The sequence below is a fragment of the Panicum hallii genome, chromosome 4 (assembly GCF_002211085.1).
Source record: "Panicum hallii strain FIL2 chromosome 4, PHallii_v3.1, whole genome shotgun sequence".
NCBI classification, from domain to species: Eukaryota; Viridiplantae; Streptophyta; class Magnoliopsida; order Poales; family Poaceae; genus Panicum; species Panicum hallii.
Genome location: NC_038045.1, coordinates 6,712,659 through 6,733,316, shown reverse-complemented (window position 1 = coordinate 6,733,316; position 20,658 = coordinate 6,712,659). Strand labels below are relative to the sequence as shown.

General features: G+C 52.8%; 1 protein-coding gene across 1 annotated transcript; it reads right to left on the bottom strand.

Annotated features, from left to right (window-relative positions):
- Nucleotides 1–17,005: 17,005 nt before the first annotated feature.
- On the bottom strand, nt 17,006–18,705 carry LOC112888470 (crocetin glucosyltransferase, chloroplastic-like). Its single transcript, XM_025954693.1, has one exon. The coding sequence runs from the start codon at nt 18,553–18,555 to the stop codon at nt 17,125–17,127; it is 1,431 nt and encodes a 476-aa protein (XP_025810478.1). The 5' UTR covers nt 18,556–18,705; the 3' UTR covers nt 17,006–17,124.
- Between the last annotated feature and the right edge of the window lie 1,953 nt (nt 18,706–20,658).

Below are 20,658 nucleotides of genomic sequence, written 5' to 3'. Positions count from 1 at the left end.
GGTTTTCGAATTTCTGAACCAATTTACTCATTTTAACCATCAAATCAAATTCTTAATTTTTTCCACAATCCATGACATGACTCTTTGGATCTTTTTTCCAAACCTTGGGATTTGGATTTAAGGCTCGGGAGCTGCGGGACACGTGTCATCGATAGCTTATTTTTTTAATTTTTGGAAGATAAGTAAAGAAGATTCAAGACTAATTTGACCCTCCGTCTATTCTTCGATTCAACCTAAGGCTTGGGGCTACTCCATATGGAGTGCGAGTTTAATCGCACCCCGACTTGAAAACTACTCAGAGCATGAGCACCTCATAGCTACGATGTAGCCAAGGAAGTATTCAGAAGACACCTTCAAGATGAAGTTCGAAAGATCTCGAAGACGCTTTCACAAGTGCTCGGAAGCCGTACTCGACTACGAAGAGCTCGGGGCCTTGTCAGACTCTGGGCCACGGGACTGCGCACATGGTGTACATTTTACAGGATAAGGGATGAGATATGGCCCACGCCCTACACTAGTTGTAACTACTAGTACAGAAGTATGACTAGTCGGAACATAAGGAAACTACCCGAATAGTACTCGGGTAGGACTCCCGAGCCTGTATTTGGCTAGAACTTCCATGTAACTCTGTCCTCCCAGACTATATAAGGGCGGGCAGGAACCCCCTTCCAAACAATCATATCTAAAGCAATACAAACCACCATACAGGACATAGAGTTTTATGCATACCGTGGTCCGAACCTGTCTAAAGTTTCGTATTCCTTGCACCTTCGAGTTTCTGATCTCAGCGACACTCCAACTACAATCTACTATCTTGAGAGTGTGTCTTGATGAGTTTGGAGGTTAAACATCGACAGAAAGCCCGTGCCCTATGCCCTAGCTGCTGCCGCCACGACGGAGTCATAGGGCCTCCGGTGATGGAGGATGAGGAACAGGAAGAGTGCAGGGGAAGTTGGGAGGACAGGATGAATGGCCCTACCTTTACATGGATGGTCGCGACAAAATTTGCCACTGCACCATTTCAAAAATTTCAACTCTACCATAACGATTGCCCCTAGTTTTGCTAACACTTACCAGATTGCCATTAAGTTTGCCCTTTGTTGCCCACCACCCCTTACGTGCCTACCATTAGATCTAGAATTTTGAGTGTTTGAGATATAAAATAACATATTTGCCCACGCAAGGGCATAGTAACCCTAATGTTTGTTGTGTTTCTATATAAAATTATCCTACTATTGTATAGTAGAAGAGTCAATAAGTCAAGTTTACCCTTCTCTACTTATCACCAAAAAACACCACGAACTTGAAAACTAGAAATCAAGCATCCTCCAACTATCAAGATCGGACAAAGTACTGCCTAGCCATGACATCGTTTTTTACCTTGTCACACGTAAGCCTCATCCTCCCCTCCCTCTCTCTGTCTCCATCGTTCTACAAACCCATATCATTGGTGCTCCCCTCCTTAAACTCTGGCACTACCCCTCTCCTACACCCATGTGAAGCGTCTCCCCATCAGGGAAGACTCAAAAGTGTCGATTTATCAGTCCCAGGAGGCTGATAACACTTTTATTACATCAGATGGTACATCACCGTACAACTCTACGCGGTAATGGGCAGTGAAGCGCCACTATCGCGAGGATTACAACCAGAACCCACACAAACTACACTAGCTACGAACAAAGGATCATCAGAGTCTTGCGCCATGCGGATCCAACGGTGACCTCAACCACAGGCAAGACTGGGTGCAGGACGAAACCCTACTCGTTGTCTCGGGGATGTAGTCGGGTCTCCACTGTAAAAGTAAGAGGGGTGAGTACAAACGTACTCAGCAAGTCCAATCACACCCACGGAGGGGGGTATAACAGAATTAATGCACGGGCAATCCAAGGATAGGTTACGGTTCATTTGCGGAAAAACTCAATTATATGCAAGGGTTCGTTTTAAAAACATTTCAAAATAAGTTTTTCAATACCAAGAACACACGATGTTGATCCACACAGGATCCAAGTTTAAACCGCTACCGGACTCCCCGTCCGCCGTAGCACACGGCAAGCCGGATACTTTCCAAACAACTCACACCCAACCATTCCCAGAGAGAAACACTAGTTATGTGACCACACCGTAACTTGCCCATACCGTGGCACGGCTATTCGAATAGATTTCTAACTCTGCAGAGGTGTGCAACTTTACCCACAGGTGGGGTACCACAGCACGAACACCTTAGTGCCGGTGCAGATCCCATCAAGCCATTACCCACCTTAGCTAGACCTGACTAGCCACCACGGGATCCATCAAGGGGTCATTCGACCTATCTCCGAGGTTTAACCGGGGCATAAGTCACACAGAGCTTATCCCGTCTCCTTGATCACCCGTTGCTCTCAGCTCTCCTGATGGCTATCAGACTAACTAGTGGGATTAGCTAAGCCGTTGCCCATACAACGGTCAAGTGGTTCGCACGACAAGAAGCTAGGTGAGATGTCACATCAACTCGGTCCTTAGGGGTGACAAGATGGATATCTCCCTTCCTCGCTCAACCACACAGGTACGAGCACACCAACGGCAATTCACACAGAAATGCCATCCATCCCGTCTACTCGTTTTCAAATCCACACTTTACCCTTTCCCACACACACGCATTTTTTTTATAAAATCAGGTATTCAAGGTATGGCTATCACAAGGGTGGCTATCCTACCATGTTTCAGCACGCAAAACAATGCAATTTTATAAAACAGGCCACTGGGTTGTGTTTATAAAAAACTAGGACAGAAACATGCATCAAAGGGCGGAATTGAACTTGCCATCGTCAAACCCTTGCGGGAAGTCCTGATCGAAGCACTGTCCTTCGGGTTCGGGGTCGCAGTACTGGTCCTCAGTTGCTTGGTCGCGGTCGGGAACCTCGTCGTTCACTCCGTGTCCTACGACGCAAACAAACAGACACACAATCAAGCGAAAGAACTAAAAGCTTTTACCGATAGGCTTGAATCGGAAATAATTTGGTTATGGAGTTAGGGGCAATATCTCTAGGTGATTTCTTAATGGCATGGCTAAAACTATACTAGAAAGGGCGTGGTAAAGTTTTGGGTCAATCGGAGGTCATTTCGCACATAAAATGACGCGCTAAAGCGGGTTTTAGGGCTTAAACGGGGCTCCAGGGGTTTATTCGTAAGTATCTGGAGGGAACAAGGGCCTATTGCAATTTCTAAAAATACGCAGGACACGTTAAAAGATGTCGAGTGTAATTAGGTTTACGTGGTGGAGGGACTTGGTTTGGAATAATAAAAAGAGTGAGGTTTTATTAGCAAAAGGAGTAGTTAAAGGAGGGGGGGGTCCTTTGGATAAAACAAGAAAGGGGAGGGGGCTATGGGTAAAGATCACCCCTTCTTCTCCCTCCCCTCACCCGTGAAACAGAGGAGGGAGGGGGAAGCTCGGGCCGGCCCCTAATCCCGGCGTCCGGGGCTCGGACGGCACGGGGCTGAGGGGAAAAGGGGAAGGGGGAGGAGGGGAGCCGATTCCCCCACGCACCTTGGGCCGGGATGGCGTGTGCGGGCGGGCGACGGAGGCCGGTGGGCGGCGGCCGTGCGAGGTGGCGGCGGCGCTAGGCTCGGGGAGGCGAGGGTTGGGTGGCGGTGGAAGGTTGTGGGGGAGGTGGGCTGCGCGAAGGGCCACTTTATAGCCGGGAGGAGGCGGTGGAGGGTGGTCGCGGCGGCGGCCGGTGCGGGGCGCCATTAATGGCGCCTCGGCCGCTTGCCGTCGTCGCGACGCGGCGGGGTGCAGGTGCCGAGGGCACGTGGGGGGGCGCTGTGCGAGCACAGGGCGGCGCGCGCGCGGGTGCGGCAGAGGGCAGCGGCGGGCGGCGCGGCCGACGACGGGCGGCGCGCGCGCGTGCGCGGGCGGCGCGGCGTGGCGCGGGCCAGGGGCGAGGGCGCGGGCGACGGGCGCCGCGGCGCGCGGCGCGTGGGCACGCGGGGCACGCGGGGCGCGCGGGCGGGCGCGTGCGCGTGCACGCGGCACGGCCGGGGTAGCGCGGGCGCGGCGCACAGGGCCGGCGCACGGCTGTGCCGTGCTCGGGAGCAGGGGGGGAAAGGGGAAACAGGAAGGAAGGGAGGAGAAAGAAAAGGGAGGAAAGGGAGAAAAGAAAGAAAAGAAAAGGGGAGAAAAGGAAAAAGGAAAGGGGAAAAGAGAGAAAAGAAAAAGAGGGAGGGAGAAGGGCCGGCGCCGGTCGCGGCGGTGACCGCGGCCGGTCGGCCACGGGGAAGCGCGCGGTGCGAGGGGAAACAGCGAGGGAAAAGAAAGACGCGTCGGCGCCAATCGCGGCGGCGGCCGCGGCTGGTCGGCCACGCGTGTGCGGCATTCGTGCGCCGAATCGTGCCGGCGCTAACCGAGGAAAGCGGTCGCGCACGTCGACAAAGCTACCGAGCGGTGGAGGGACCTGGTTAGGGTTAGGGTTTCGACGTCGGGTGGTCTCTGAACGAAACACCCTAGCGGTGTTTTAATTTGGTGGATTTTCAGGGCGTTACAAACCTACCCCACTTAAATGAATTCTCGTCCTCGAGATTCGGCTGGCTTCTAAACAAATGGGGAAATTCCTTCTTCAGAGGCCTCCTCGCGTTCCCAGGTTGCTTCCTCTTCTCCATGTCTGCTCCATTGAACCCTGCATTATCCGTACTTCGGAGTTTCTTGTCCTTCTTGTGACAGTGTCTAGAATCTTGACCGGTACTTCTTGGTATCGCAAATCCGGCTGCAGATCTATTGTTTCCGCCAGCACTGTTCTCCCTCGGGTACTCTCAAACACCTTCGTAATTGCGATACATGGAATACTGGGTGTATATCTGACATTTCTCTTGGCAACTCCAGTTGGTATGCTACGGCTCCGACTTTCTTCCGAATTTGATACGGTCCAATGTATCGGGGGCCAATTTTCCTTGTACTTGAAACCTTCGCGTTCCTCGAATGGGTGAGACTTTGAGATAAACAAATCTCCTGGGTGGAAACTTATCTCTCGCCTTTTTCTGTCTGCGTAACTCTTTTGTCGGGACTGAGCTGCTTTCAATTTCTCGCGATCTCCGCTACTTTTTCTTCTGCCTCTTTTATAAAGTCGGGTCCCTCTAGGGCACGTTCTCCGACTTCCGACCACATTAAGGGAGTTTTGCACTTTCTTCCGTAGAGGGCTTCGGAATGGCGACATACCCAGGCTGGCTTGGTAACTATTATTGTACGAGATTCCGCGTAGGGCAGACTCTTTCCCAATCATTCCCATAGGTTAGTACACATGCTCTCAGCATATCTTCCATGATCTTGATTTACCCTTTCGGTTGACCATCCGTCTGTGGGTGGTATGCGGAGCTAAATCTAACTTCGTGCCCAAGTTTTGTGCAGGCTTTTCCAAAACCTAGATGTAAATTGGGTCCCTCTATCCGAGACAATTCTGCTGGGCACTCCATGTAACTTTACGATATTTTCCACGTAAAGTTTTGCCAGCTTTTCTCCACCATAAGTGGTTCTTACGGGTATGAAATGTGCGATTTAGTGAGTCGATCCCACTATTACCCATATGGAATCGTGTCCTTTCTGTGTTCTGGGCAGTCCCACTACCAAAGTCCATGCCTATCTCATCCCATTTCCATACCGGAATAGGCAAGGGTTGCAATAATCCCGCCGGTTTCTGATGCTCGGCCTTGATCCTTTGGCAGGTATCACAATGAGCCACGAATCTTGCAATATCCGCCTTCATTCCGTTCCACCAATATTTTTGCTTTATGTCCATATACATTTTGGTGGATCCTGGGTGGATAGAGTAGGCCGAGTTATGGGCTTCGTCCATGATCAATTGCCGGAAATCTCCATTCTGGGGCACACAAATCCTATCTCGTACCATAATGTTCCCTTATGTCCACTCTAAAACCTGGCGCTTTGTTTTCTCCAGTTTGCTTGCAGGTCTTTACTAACTCCTGATCCGAGCTTGAGCCTCTCTAATTCTATCCTCTAGGGTTGATTGGACGCTTACACATGGCTGGCACCTCGAGGAACAATGTGCACATTTAATCGTGCCATTTCCTCGCGCAGGTTGTCATCTTGGGTCCATAGGATTTCCGGCTTAAGGCGTCGGCTACCACATTTGCTTTCCCGGGTGATAATGGATTTCCAGATTATAGTCCTTAACTAGCTCTAACCATCTCCTTTGTCTTAAGTTTAAATCTGGCTGGGTGAGATGTATTTCAAACTCTTATGGTCAGTGTAAATCTCACACTTATTCCCAATCAGGTAATGCCTCCAAATCTTGAGAGCATGTACTACGGCCGCTAATTCCAAGTCATGGGTCGGGTAATTCTGCTCATGAGTCCTGAGTTGGCGGGAAGCATACGCAACGACTTTCCCATCTTGCATCAGCACACACCCTAATCCTTGTCGGGATGCGTCACAATAAATGACAAAATCCCGATGAATGTCCGGTAGGGTTAACACTGGGCGGTCGTCAACCTTCTTTTCAACTCTTGAAAGCTTCTTTCACAACTTTCCGACCAGGCGAACTTCTTCTCCTTCTTAAGAAGTTCCGTCATGGGTCGGGCTATCCTGGAGAATCCCTCGATAAATCTCCGGTAGTACCCAGCTAGTCCAAGAAAACTCCTGATTTCACTAACATTAGTCGGTTGCTGCCAATTGGATACTGCCTCGACCTTTTCTGGGTCCACTGCTACTCCTTCCGCGGTTAGAATGTGACCAAGAAAAGCTACTCTCTCCAGCCAGAATTCGCACTTGCTGAACTTGGCATATAACCTATGTGCCCTCAGCTTTTCTAATACTACCCGCAGATGTTGCTCATGTTCCTGAATACTCTTAGAGTAGATAAGTATGTCGTCGATAAAGACTACGACAAACTTATCCAGCTCGTCCATAAACACCTTATTCATGAGGTTCATAAAGTAAGCAGGTGCATTGGTTAGTCCGAAGGACATTACGGTGAACTCAAACTGCCCGTAGCGGGTGACAAAAGCTGTTTTAGGGATGTCACTTTCTCTAATCTTGAGCTGGAAGTATCCTGACCTTAGATCGATCTTGGAAAAGTACTTGGCTCCCTTTAGCTGATCGAACAGGTCATCAATCCTGGGAAGAGGGTACTTGTTCTTAATGGTAACCTCATTCAGTGCTCGGTAGTCCACGCACAACCTCATACTCCCATCTTTCTTCTTGACGAACAGCACTGGGGCTCCCCATGGCGACGAGCTTGGTCTGATGAAGCCAATCCTCTGCAGTTCCTCTAGTTGCTTCTTTAATTCTGTCAATTCAGAGGCTGCCATCCTATAGGGTCTCTTGGCTATCGGAGATGTTCCGGGGATAAGGTCTATGACGAATTCTATATCCCTATCTGGCGGCATACCGGGAAGCTCTTCGGGGAACACATCCGGGTATTCATTTACTACCGGGACTCCTTCTAAAGGTTTGGCTTCCACGCTAAATACCATTGGATCAAACTTACTATCTCGGGTTCGGCAGATTACTTGTACCCCTTCGTGGTTTGTTAGGTGTACCACTTTGTCGGTGCAGCCTATGAGACCATTGTGTCGGCTTAACCAATCCATCCCAAGGATCACGTCTATTCCCCCAGGCTTAAGTACTACCAAATCTGCTAGAAAGTCTACCCCACTTAAGTTGATCCTTACCCGTGAACAACCTAATTGGCAATTGATGTCGCCTCCAGGCGTCCGGGTTAATAGGGGTGTCTTTAGTAGTACTGTAGGTATTTTGTGTTTCTCCACATAGCTCGAGGATATAACGAGTGTGATGCTCCAGAATCAAATAATACTGTCGCCAGAGCTGAGTTGACTAGGTACTCACCGAGCACTACGCCTTGGGCTTCTTGAGCCTCCTGCGCGTCGATGTGGTTGACGCGGGCTCGTCCAAATGACTGCTGCTTCCCCTGCTGGCTGCCGTCGTTGTTGCGGACGGGCACTCGGTTGGCACCGGTCAGGGCTGGTCTGGGCCCATTCACTGTGTTGGAGAAGGCTGACGTGGCCGGCTTATTCTTGGCGTAGGGGCAATTGGCGATGAAGTGCCCCGTCTCTCGGCAGTTGAAACAGGCCCTGACATTGTTGTTGTCGGGGTGGTCTGACTTGCATTGCTTTGTGGGGCCCTCGAGGTATTCTGGCTTCTAGGCGGGGCCTGTGATCCTGTCACCTGGGACTGAGTTCTATACTGCATCGGGGCCTGAGTTCCTGGTGCAGTATAGCTGGAATTTCTCGGCTTCTGGAAACGGTCTTGTTGGCGAGCCTTACTTTCCAAGAACTTGCGTTTGTTGTCCTTTCTTTCTTCGGCCTTGGCCCTTTCCGTGAGGATGGCCTTGTTCATTAGGGTATTGAAGTCCGGATAGATCTGGGGAGTAAGCAAGGTCCGTAGCTCCGGCCTTAACCCCTTCTTGAACATGTCCTGCTTCTTATCGTCGTCGTTCACTTCTTCCGGCGCGTACCGGGCCAATTCTATGAACGGTGGGTGTATTCTTCCACCGACATGTTTCCTTGTTGTAGTGCGCGGAATTCATCCGCCTTGCGCTTCATAGTGGCCGAAGGGATATGGTAGCGGCGGAACTCCCTTACGAATTCTCCCCAGGTGATGGTAGAGGCATCTTCGACTGCAGCACAATAGTTTTCCCACCAGGATAATGCCGTTCCGGTGAGCTGGTGGGCTGCCAGTAGGACTTTATCCCGGTCCTGGCATTCGAATGGTTCGAGCTTCCTCTGAATTACTCGCAACCAGTCGTCAGCATCCAACGGGTTGCAGGATCCGGCGAAGGTAGGTGGCTTGGTCCTTAAGAAGGCCGTCAGCTTGTCGTTCATAGTCTGCCCTCGTGGCTGCCGGTTAATGAGGGCGTTCGCCAGAGTCTCCAGTATGAGGGTCTGGTTATGGATGATTTGTGCCAGGTCTCCGAGGGGTGGGGGTGGTGGTAGTTGTTCTCCTTCTTGACTTCCCCCTCGGTTCTGGCTTACTTCTTGCTCTCCTTGGGGAAGGTCTTGTTCAACGGGGTGTGCTCCGACACTAGCGGCTACGGGGTTCCGGCCACGGGAGGCCCTCGCGACGTTCCGGGGGGTCACCTGTTGATTGGGTAAATCGGGGTTACGATTATGTGATGTTTAAGTTGTTTAATTCGTATATAGGGCAGAATCCACCTTCTGCCGGTATTTATATAAACAAGCAGCACACAACAAGCTAGCACACAATCGCAAACATACACAATCCTTTTTATTATTGCAAGGGGGGGGGTACAACTCGGGGTACGACTAGGTCTCGTGCTACTCGGCCAGGGTCTCATCTTAAGGGTACGGCGTAAACAGAAAGGCTGGGGAGGGGCATCACTGGGATGGCGTCGGTCACTCTACTCGCGCGGTGTGTCTTCTCCCGGGACGGACAGGGTGAGAGGTTCTTGCTCGCCGTCTTCTGGGTTCCCATCGGTCAGGGGTTGCATCGCAGCATCCCCTTCGTCGGCAGCAGCAGAGCTTTCAGGGTTCTCGGGTGGGGCTCGTGCGCTCCCGAAGAGTGATCCCCACCCTATGACGGGTGTCCCGAGTAGAACGTGGTCTTCCCCTATCGCCGGGACTGGTGTTCCACTTTGGGTCCAATCTTGCATACGCCGGTCTCGGGCCTGTCTAAGGCTTTCTTGGGCGACAGCTTCGCTACTGACCGCGGCTGCGGCTCTCGTCTCGGCATGGGCGGCTCGGATCTGCTGTATCCTCACCGCGAGCTCTGCTTGCTCGGCTCGATGGGTCTGCTCCCTTAGAAGATTGGCTTGCTCATCGAAAAGTTGGTCCAGGGCGGCTAGGTAAGTCGCTACTTGGTACAGGGGGCCTTCTTCGTGGCGACGTCGCTCCAGGTTTCTCATGCGTGCTTCCCAGACTGGGGTTCTGATGGCCGGCGGAAAGAACTTCGCTGGTGTAGGGGCGAGGTGTTCTTCAAAAATCCGGCACAAGTAGCGGAGTGCTTTTCTGATGGCCAAGGGGTAGGTGTCTTGGTGTCTAAACCCTGTGGCGGTCGCGCGCCAGGGCTGGATATCGGGGTAGCGGTTGCTCCTGGCGATGACCAGGATCACCCTGCAGCGGAGGGTACCATGGTGCTCGTACTCTCGGCTGTAGTACCTTGGGCGCTCCGTAACGCCAAGGTCCTCCAGGGTGTTGATCAAGAGGCTGGGGAATCCAGGTGCAGCTTGGCAATCGCCCTGGGTCCATCCTTCCTCAGCCATCTGAAACAGAAGTAGGGTAAACAACATGGTACAGGTGCAAAAGCGAGTAGATGATATTTATTATTACAACAAGGGTGGTACAGTTTTCATGGATACGTGGTCATTAGGGTAGAGTTTTTGCTAGGGGTGCTAATCCTATCATGGGGATTCTTCCTCGGTCCTGATAGAGCGCTTCTTTATCGGAAGGAACCGATCCATCTCGTTTTCGGTCTGTGTACCCTTATCCCAATGGGTCTCCATGGGTTCTTCTTCTTCTTCTTCCTCTATCCATCCACCTATTCCGTTGCGGGTCTCGTATTCTTGCATCTGGGCTTGGAGGGCGGCTAAGGAGTACTCGGCGGTTGCAGCTCTTGTCCGTTGTTCCTCCAGCTCCTGGGTTAACTTTTCAACCCCATGGATTAGCTTCTTTAGCTGTGCCGACTGTTCACGGCAGAGTGCATCCAAGCCAGTAAGGTAGATGGATAGGTGGGAGACCGCATCTTCTAAGTCTTCTTCTTCTCGTCCAAGTCTACTCATCCTGGCAATCCAAGTGCGTCCACTCCTTTCAGCGGGTGGGAAAAACCCCATAGGAGTCCGCTGAAGGTGGTGCCTGTAGAGCACACGTAATCGGCGCAGGGCTTTACGGGCGGCTTTTCGGTAGGTGTCGGGGAATCGGAAGCCCTTTGTGGAGATGAACCAAGGGTCCACCTCAGGGTAGCGGGGGCTTCTCTCCACAAAGATCATCGTGTCGCACCGAAGGGTGCCACCGGAGATGTATTCTCGGTAGGCGTACTCCGGCGTTTCCATAACCCCAACGCGTTCCAGGCTGAGCAACAATAACTTAGGAAGGCCAGGCTCTGCGTAGCAGACTCCGTTGACCCATCCGTTGTCAGCCATCTGGAACAGGGTAAAAAAACAGTGGTGAGTGTTCGTGCAGAAAAAATATCGAAGTCAGAACAAGTCCTAGGGTTTAAAAAGGGGTTTCGCTTCTGGGGTCACGTCCTACGGCCAGCCTACGGCTCTGATACCACCTGAAGCGTCTCCCCATCAGGGAAGACTCAAAAGTGTCGATTTATCAGTCCCAGGAGGCTGATAACACTTTTATTACATCAGATGGTACATCACCGTACAACTCTACGCGGTAATGGGCAGTGAAGCGCCACTATCGCGAGGATTACAACCAGAACCCACACTACTACACTAGCTACGAACAAAGGATCATCAGAGTCTTGCGCCATGCGGAATCCAACAGTGGCCTCAACCACAGGCAAGACTGGGTGCAGGACGAAACCCTACTCGTTGTCTTCGGGGATGTAGTCTGGGTCTTCCACTGTAAAAGTAAGAGAGGGGTGAGTACAAACGTACTCAGCAAGTCCAATCACACCCACGGAGGGGGGTAATACAGGAATTAATGCAAAGGGCAATCCAAGGATACGGTTAGGGTTTATTTGCGGAAAACTCAGTTATATGCAAGGGTTCATTTTGAAAACACTTTCAAAATAAGTTTTCCAATACCAAGGAGCACACGATGTTGATCCACACAGGATCCAAGTTTTAAACTGCTACCGGACTCCCCGTCCGCCGTAGCACACGGCACAACTGCCGGACACCTTCCAAACAACTCACACCAGCCCATCCATTCCCAGAGTGAAACACTAGTTATGTGACCACACCGTAACCTGCCCAATACCGTGGGCACGGCTATTCGAATAGATTTCTAACTCTGCAGAGGTGTGCAACTTTACCCACAGGTGGGGTACCACAGCACGAACACCTTAGTGCCGGTGCAGATCCCAACAAAGCCATTACCCACCTTAGCTAGACCTGACCAGCCACCACGGGATCCATCAAGGGGTCATTCGACCTATCTCCGAGGTTTAACCGGGGCATAAGTCACACAGAGCTTATCCCTTCTCCTTGATCACCCGTTGCTCTCAGCTCTCCTGGTGGCTATCAGACCAACTAGTGGGATTTATGCTAAGCCGTTGCCCATACAACGGTCAAGTGGTTCGCACGACAAGAAGCTAGGTGAGATGTCACATCAACTCGGTCCTTAGGGGTGACAAGATGGATATCTCCCTTCCTCGCTCAACCACACAGGTACGAGCACACCAACGGCAATTCACACAGAAATGCCATCCATCCCGTCCGACTCGTTTCTCAAATCCACACTTTACCCTTTCCCACACACACGCATTTTTCTTTATAAAATCAGGTATTCAAGGTATGGCTATCACGGCAAGGGTGGCTATCCTACCATGTTTTCAACACGCAAAACAATGCAATTTTATAAAACAGGCCACTGGGTTGTGTTTATAAAAACTAGGACAGAAACATGCATCAAAGGGCGGAATTGAACTTGCCATCGTCAAACCCTTGCGGGAAGTCCTGATCGAAGCACTGTCCTTCGGGTTCGGGGTCGCAGTACTGGTCCTCAGTTGCTTGGTCGCGGTCGGGAACCTCGTCGTTCACTCCGTGTCCTACGACGCAAACAAACAGACACACAATCAAGCGAAAGAACTAAAAGCTTTTACCGATAGGCTTGAATCGGAAATAATTTGGTTATGGAGTTAGGGGCAATATCTCTAGGTGATTTCTTAATGGCATGGCTAAAACTATACTAGAAAGGGCGTGGTAAAGTTTTGGGTCAATCGGAGGTCATTTCGCACATAAAATGACGCGCTAAAGCGGGTTTTAGGGCTTAAACGGGGCTCCAGGGGTTTATTCGTAAGTATCTGGAGGGAACAAGGGCCTATCTGCAATTTCTAAAAATACGCAGGACACGTTAAAAGATGTCGAGTGTAATTAGGTTTACGTGGTGGAGGGACTTGGTTTGGAATAATAAAAAGAGTGAGGTTTTATTAGCAAAAGGAGTAGTTAAAGGAGGGGGGGGGTCCTTTGGATAAAACAAGAAAGGGGAGGGGGCTATGGGTAAAGATCACCCCTTCTTCTCCCTCCCCTCACCCGTGAAACAGAGGAGGGAGGGGGAAGCTCGGGCCGGCCCCTAATCCCGGCGTCCGGGGCTCGGGACGGCACGGGGCTGAGGGGGAAAAGGGGAAGGGGGAGGAGGGGAGCCGATTCCCCCACGCACCTTGGGCCGGGATGGCGTGTGCGGGCGGGGCGACGGAGGCCGGTGGGCGGCGGCCGTGCGAGGCGTGGCGGCGGCGCTAGGCTCGGGGAGGCGAGGGTTGGGTGGCGGTGGAAGGTTGTGGGGGAGGTGGGCTGCGCGAAGGGCCACTTTATAGCCGGGAGGAGGCGGTGGAGGGGTGGTCGCGGCGGCGGCCGGTGCGGGGCGCCATTAATGGCGCCTCGGCCGCTTGCCGTCGTCGCGACGCGGCGGGGTGCAGGTGCCGAGGGCACGTGGGGGGGGCGCTGTGCGAGCACAGGGCGGCGCGCGCGCGGGGTGCGGCAGAGGGCAGCGGCGGGCGGCGCGGCCGACGACGGGCGGCGCGCGCGCGTGCGCGGGCGGCGCGGCGTGGCGCGGGCCAGGGGCGAGGGCGCGGGCGACGGGCGCCGCGGCGCGTGGGCACGCGGGGCACGCGGGGCGCGCGGGCGGCGCGTGCGCGTGCACGCGGCACGGCCGGGGTAGCGCGGGCGCGGCGCACAGGGCCGGCGCACGGCTGTGCCGTGCTCGGGAGCAGGGGGGGGGAAAGGGGAAACAGGAAGGAAGGGAGGAGAAAGAAAAGGGAGGAAAGGGAGAAAAGAAAGAAAAGAAAAGGGGAGAAAAGGAAAAAGGAAAGGGGAAAAGAGAGAAAAGAAAAAGAGGGAGGGAGAAGGGCCGGCGCCGGTCGCGGCGGTGACCGCGGCCGGTCGGCCACGCGGGGAAGCGCGCGGTGCGAGGGGAAACAGCGAGGGAAAAGAAAGACGCGTCGGCGCCAATCGCGGCGGCGGCCGCGGCTGGTCGGCCACGCGTGTGCGGCATTCGTGCGCCGAATCGTGCCGGCGCTAACCGAGGAAAGCGGTCGCGCACGTCGACAAGCTACCGAGCGGTGGAGGACCTGGTTAGGGTTAGGGTTTCGACGTCGGGTGGTCTCTGAACGAAGCACCCTAGCGCGTGTTTTAATTTGGTGGATTTTCAGGGCGTTACACCATGCTTGCAGCAGCCCCAGCACCATCCACAACATCATGAATTTCTTAGGGAGGGGCATGCGCTGCTCCCACCGAGACGCCTTGGCCCCGTCGTAGTGGGAGGAGGCGGGGATGGGGCATGGCGCCAAGCAGCTTTACCCTTATGGAGGAGTAACATGGAGGCGAGGCACGATAAGGAGGGCTCCTCGAAGGCAAAGGTGTTGGCACTAGCAAAGTAGTCAAGTAGAAGGGTGAAACCCATGGTGTCTCCACTCAGTTGTTGGGTTCGTTGGGTAGCATGAGGGCAGATGGGTCAGTGGCTCATGGCATGATGGTTGTCTATCTAGGCGGTGGAGGCAAATTCGCTATTTTGCATGGAGCATGGATCGGTGTGGTTGTGCCACCTCATCCTCCTCCCGAGGTTGCAGCATGTGATGCAAAAGTTGTGAGGTCATAGCTCGTGGTCATTGTCGTGGAGAGGTAGGAGTAGAAGTAAGGAGTGGAGCAGTGCATGAGAGGTGGACACAGTGGCAGCCACCACTATCGTGTCATCCTGTGTGGAGGGGAAGATCTGGATTTGATTGTAATTGCAGCGGTGTTAAGGGTATGTAGGAAATGGCGACGACAGTGATGCCTTGAGCTGTTGAGAGAGGAACATGTGGGCCCATGTTTAGATGGAGGAGAGAGATTCCCTAGTGCATGTAGTACACTGCCACCGTAGCTAAAACCACTAAAAAACCATGTGGGATGGTGGAGGAGAAAGACGAGGGGTGTAAGGTTCCTAACATTGGAGTTTGGAGGTGTTTCCAGACTCCATGACAAGATCACGCGGGCATGACACTCTTGTTATGACCATTCAAGTTGAGTTGAACGTAAGGTGAGTTTGTTCCTATATTTGCATGTAAGAGCTTGCCGCTACATAGTGTTGATTATATAATTATGTTTAGGAGATGGATGTCAGATCCGGAGCCACGGGACTGTTGACGTGGTATAGAAATATCTAGGGGATGGAGTATGTTGATACCTTATATTTGTTGTAATGTACTCGTAAACGAGTGGGACTGGTCGGTACAGAAGGAAACTAATCGGCACGCCCAAGAGTAGGACTTCTAAGCTCGCATCCGGCTAGGATATCTGTAATCCTATCCCCCGGAGTATATAAGGGTGGGCAGGGACCCCCTCCAAAGCATAACAACCTCAGGCAACATAATCCACCATACAACACATACAGTATTACGCAACTCGCAGCCCGAACCTATCTAAAAACTTGTGTTACTTGCACCTTCGAGTTCCTGATCTCGGCGACACCCTACCTACAAATCTACTACCTCGGGGTATCCCTCGGTAGGCTTGGCGGTAAAACACCAACAATGGAATAGGCATGAGTACACTTAAAAAAAATTATATAACCTCTACCATATATGGGGTGTGGACGTCCCATACAAAAGACCCAACTTGGAGAACAAGCCCATGGAAGCCCAAAAGCAATTCATAGTTAGCCCAACAATATTGTGTCAGAGACCATAACTCCTTCATTTGAATTCTGATTAACTCCTTCCAATGGATCTACTTTAACCCCAATAACACGTCGCGAGGACCTTCAAATCATTGAAACATGTCGTTGTTATTTGTGTCGAGTGTTGGAAAATCATCTTTTGTCAGACGTTGGGACTTATAATTTTTCTTGGGACCAAGGTTCAAGTCTTTGTGTGCACCCACCATTAAGACGACGACCCAAGGTGCCCTAGGTTGACCTTCTTCTTGGCCACCACCTCCTTAGCCGCTGCCTAGCATCTATCCTATATTTGTGTCTGCTGCCGGCGCACTACTACTTTTAGATTGGATTTTGTTTAGTTCTAGTTTTTTCTTAGTGAAATATGCATTTTTTATAATAATTATAGCGATAAATCCTTTTTCTACGAAAGGGCCCCTACTCTTGTTTTTTTCAACTATGTCAATTAGTCCTTTTAGATCAAGAAGTTGAACCGTTTATCTCCTTATGCTTCATATGTATTAGCATTTTTAGATGTCGTTCTTGCTTATATTTTTTAATTCACATGCTAGGACAACCTTCTTGATGGAGTCAATCGTGCTTCCTTATTTTTGATAACCAACTGAGTTATGGTAAAGTGATTGAAGGATTTGGATCGATTTTGATCGGAAGGATCATCAATGTTGAGTCTCCGCCAACCAAATTAATCCTACCTATCGGGACAACAACTTACCCGCAAAATAGGCATAGTAGAAAAATTCTGCAATTCAAACATATATATCGAACTTCGATTCGAGACACGACTGAAAAATTTGCACATCGGAGGCGCGCCGCAGTCTCTAGTTTTCCTGCTATTCACTCAGGGGTCGTTTGGATCTTTTTATTTTGAAGAAATTAAAATCTACTTAATAAGTTAGGGTATTTGACTTAGAATTTGACATTCCACCACTTTCCGAAGTTTAGGCTATCCTAAATTTATAGGATGAGAAATGAAAATTAATTCTATACACCATCAAAACATATTTCTATTCCATAACTTATAGCACGCTATTTGGCTCATTCCTCTATAGTAGAAAGATCTCACATAAATATCTTTCTCATATGGACAATAATACTGTACAAATATATTCTATATATAATTATATTACTGTAACAGATTTGGTAAATATTAGCTTAGCATATTCGTGTCTAAATTATGACTATTAGAATGGAATTTAATTTTCAAGCTTGCAAACAAAGGTCCGAGGGAATTTAGTCGATGATCTTATTTTCCTTTTGAACAATGCAATCAGATTAAATCGATTCTGACTCGACATTTTCTTGCTGTTCCGGTGAAAAACAGAGGCGCATATAGACTCTTCAATTGCTGCTCCTTGCACCATCTACGAACGCCACGAGATTACAATACGAGGATCCTCCATTTCCCATAGCCTCTGCAGCTACCCGCTTCCACTCCCGTGCCCTGCGCCGCACCTCCGCCGCGGCCGCCCCGTCCCCCATCACCTCCTCGACGCACCTCCTCAGCTCCGCCGCGCGCAGCACGCCGCCATCGTCCACCTGCCCGCGCACGCCGGTGCGCCACTCGCGCTCGACGAGCCGCGCGTTCATGCTCTGCTCCGAAACCTTGGGCACGCCGACCATGGGCACGCCGCTCGCCACGCTCTCCGCCACGGAGTTCCACCCACAGTGCGTCACGAAGCACCCCACCGCCGCGTGCGATAGCACCCGCACCTGGTCGCACCACTCCACCACCACGCCGTTCTCGAGGCGCTCACCCATCTCCGCCTCGGCTTCGGCGAGCGTGGCCTTGTTGTCCTTCCGGACCACCAGCAGGTACGGCCTCCTGCCCTCCTCGAGTCCGACGAGCAGCTCGTCGAGCTGCTCCCTCGCCATCGTCGCCAGGCTTCCGAAGGAGACGTACACCACGGAGCTCGCCGGCTTGGTGTCGAGCCACTCCATGTACTTGGCGTCGTCCTGCTTGAAGATGCTGTGCTCGTCGCCGGCCGGGAGCACCGGACCGATGGGGAGCACGTCGTGTGGCCCCACAGCGGCGAGAGCGCCCACCTCGAGCTCCTGGCACGAGTTGATGAGGACGGTGGCCGCGGGGGCCTCCCTGTCGAGGGTGTCGAACAGGTCGCGGAACGTGAGGAAGACGGCGTGGAAGTAGTTTGCGGGGTCGGTGGACTCGGTGAGGAACGTCGGCAGGTCCCCGACCGCCAGAGGCGCCAGGCCCGGGAGCTCCACGACGAACGACGGGTCGCCGCGGCGGTAGTGCTCGGCGACGGCGCCTGCGTAGCCGTGGAAGTAGTGGTGGTAGACGGCGAACACGGCGACCGGCTGGATCCAGTAGAGCGCGGACGGGACGCCGCGCCCGCGCGCGACGTCGGCCGCCCAGGGGAGCATGAGCGTGTACACGACGCGGGAGACGGGGCGCCCCCGCGCCGCGAGCGCGTCCACGAGCGCCCCGACGCTGCGCGGGCCCGCGGCGTGGAAGGACGCCATGTAGGCGTTGAACGCCCCGACGTCGCTGCCACCGCCGTAACCGCCCTCGGTGCCGTCGGAGAACGGGATGAACTCGAGGCGGCCGCCGCCGCCGTCGCCGCGGCCGTTGAGGCCCTCCTCCTCCTGCTTCGCCGGGAACAAGCGCTGGTGCGCGGCCTCGGTGGTGGAGAATGTGACGAGCACGTCGGGCGCGACGGCGAGCAGGCGCCTGGCGAGGCGGAGCGCCGGGGCGATGTGGCCCTGGAGCGGGTAGGTGAGCACGAGGAAGTGCGGCCGCGGCGGCGACATCTCGGGGCCTCTCGCGTCGGCGTCGCCTGTGTGCGGCTCCGCTCGCTTTCCCTCTCCTAACTCGATCGCGCTCGCCACGAGTAAGCGCAGCGTGAGAGCGCAAGAGTTCTATGTTCGGCGGTTGGGTCATGGATGTGGTCAATGGTCGGCATCGTCTAGCTCGCTGCGTGCCGCCGTCCACAACAGACTGCCGACGTTGCCCGTCCATGGCCATAAGATGCGAATCATTGCGTCCACCAAAGACAACAAAAAGGTCTGGATAGGCGACAGTAGATTGACTTGACGTCACTACCGAGCTACGGCCACACCACATGTCGGTATGGGCGTATGGCAGCCAGCGACGACAGGATCTTCCGCTGCTGTCACTCCTGCCTCCTGCCTCTATCACTCCAGATTGTATTGAGCGAGCTTGGACAGAGGTTGAACGCCAATTTGGCTCTCCCGAAAGCAACGGAACCATGCCCTTCGTATCCAAATCTCTGTGTCATGCAGTACTATGAACTGCCCCTATCCCCGTCCGGAATCACCGGGCGCCGCCGCCGCCGGCCGCCGGCAAGCTACGGAGGCGGCTAACAAAGTCCGCAACAGCTCACAGCTCCGCTCCCTTCTTTCTTTCTTCCTCCCATTCTTCTACGACGTGAGACCTTCTGTGTGGTCATGCTCATGCCCTCTGAACTCCAAGACATCGCTCATGATCAGATCCAACATTGTGTTGCTCGGATCCGGTCCGTGGTGCCGTGTTGCTGCTTCTGCCTTGGGTTCATGCGCCCAGCTTGGTGGACATCCTTGCCTCCATTAATTTCCGGCGGCTGCCAGGGGCAACCGTGGCCACGATTAGTAACTTGTCAAACACACGTGGATGTGGATGGAGGGAAAAAACTTGAGAAAATTCCTTATTTGACATCAAAAGATAACTCAATTTTTTCTTTGGGCTTGAAAATTTTTTGCTGCCTTATATGACGGTAGTGTCATAGAAAAAACAAAACCAAAATTTAGGGTTATATAAGGCAGCAAAAATTTTCAGGGTCAAGGAATGAATTGAGTCATCTTTTGATGTCAAATAAAAAAATTTCTCAAGTTTTTTCCCTCCGTCCACATCCACCTGTCTTTGATATGTATTTCTTCCTCTATATATGACGGTGGAGCGATGTCGGTATCTGTGCAGCACCGTGAATCAAACTCCACCACCGTGAATCGAGCTCCAGTGGCTGTGAATCAAGCTCCAGTGGCTTTGGGGTGCCGCGGAGCTGGAGGGGAGCGGCGCGGTGGCTTCCAGGAGCGGTGGAGGGAGCGGCGCGAGAGAGCACAACGGCACCGGAGGGAGCGGCACCGTGGGTGAGGGGCGCGGAGGAGCAAGATGGGTGTAGATATGCGGCTTCGCGGTGCAGGGGCGTGGGCGAGTAAAGCGGCGGCGGAAGGCATGGGCCAGCGGGGCGGGGCGGGAGCGGCACGGCCGAGGAGGGCCCGAGGGAGCGGTGTGGATATATTCACTCCATTTCAAATCATTGCATTTGCTATCTGTCGGTATTTTATCGCCACGCCCACCGAGGGATGCCCCTGAGGTGGTGAGCTTGTAGGTAAGATGTCGCCGAGATCAGAAACTTGAAAGTGTAAAGAAACACAAGGTTTAAGATAGGTTCGGGCCGCTGAGAGCGTAATAACCTACGTCCTGTGTGATTTGTATCGTCTTTGATGATAATTATCCCCGAAGGGGTTCCTGTCTGCCTTTATATAGTCTGGGAGAATAGGTTTCCATGGAAGTCCTAGTCGGGTACGAGCCCAGAAGTCCTACCCGAGTACTTCTCGGGTAGTTTCCTACCGTGTCCGACTAGTTTCACTACTGTACGAGTAATCCTAGTGCATTACAAGTAGTTACAACAGATGTAGAGCGTGGGTCATGTCCCGTCCCGTATCCTAGGAGAACTACGCCACGTGCACAGTCCCGTGTGCTCGGGACTGACAAGCCCCCGAGCTCTTCGTAGCCGAGTACTGCAGGCGTCCAAGTACTTCTAAAGGCGTCTTCGAGTTCTCCCAAACTTCATCTTGAAGGTGTGCTCCGAGTACTTCCTTGGCTACATCGAGGCTGTGAGATGCTCATGCCCC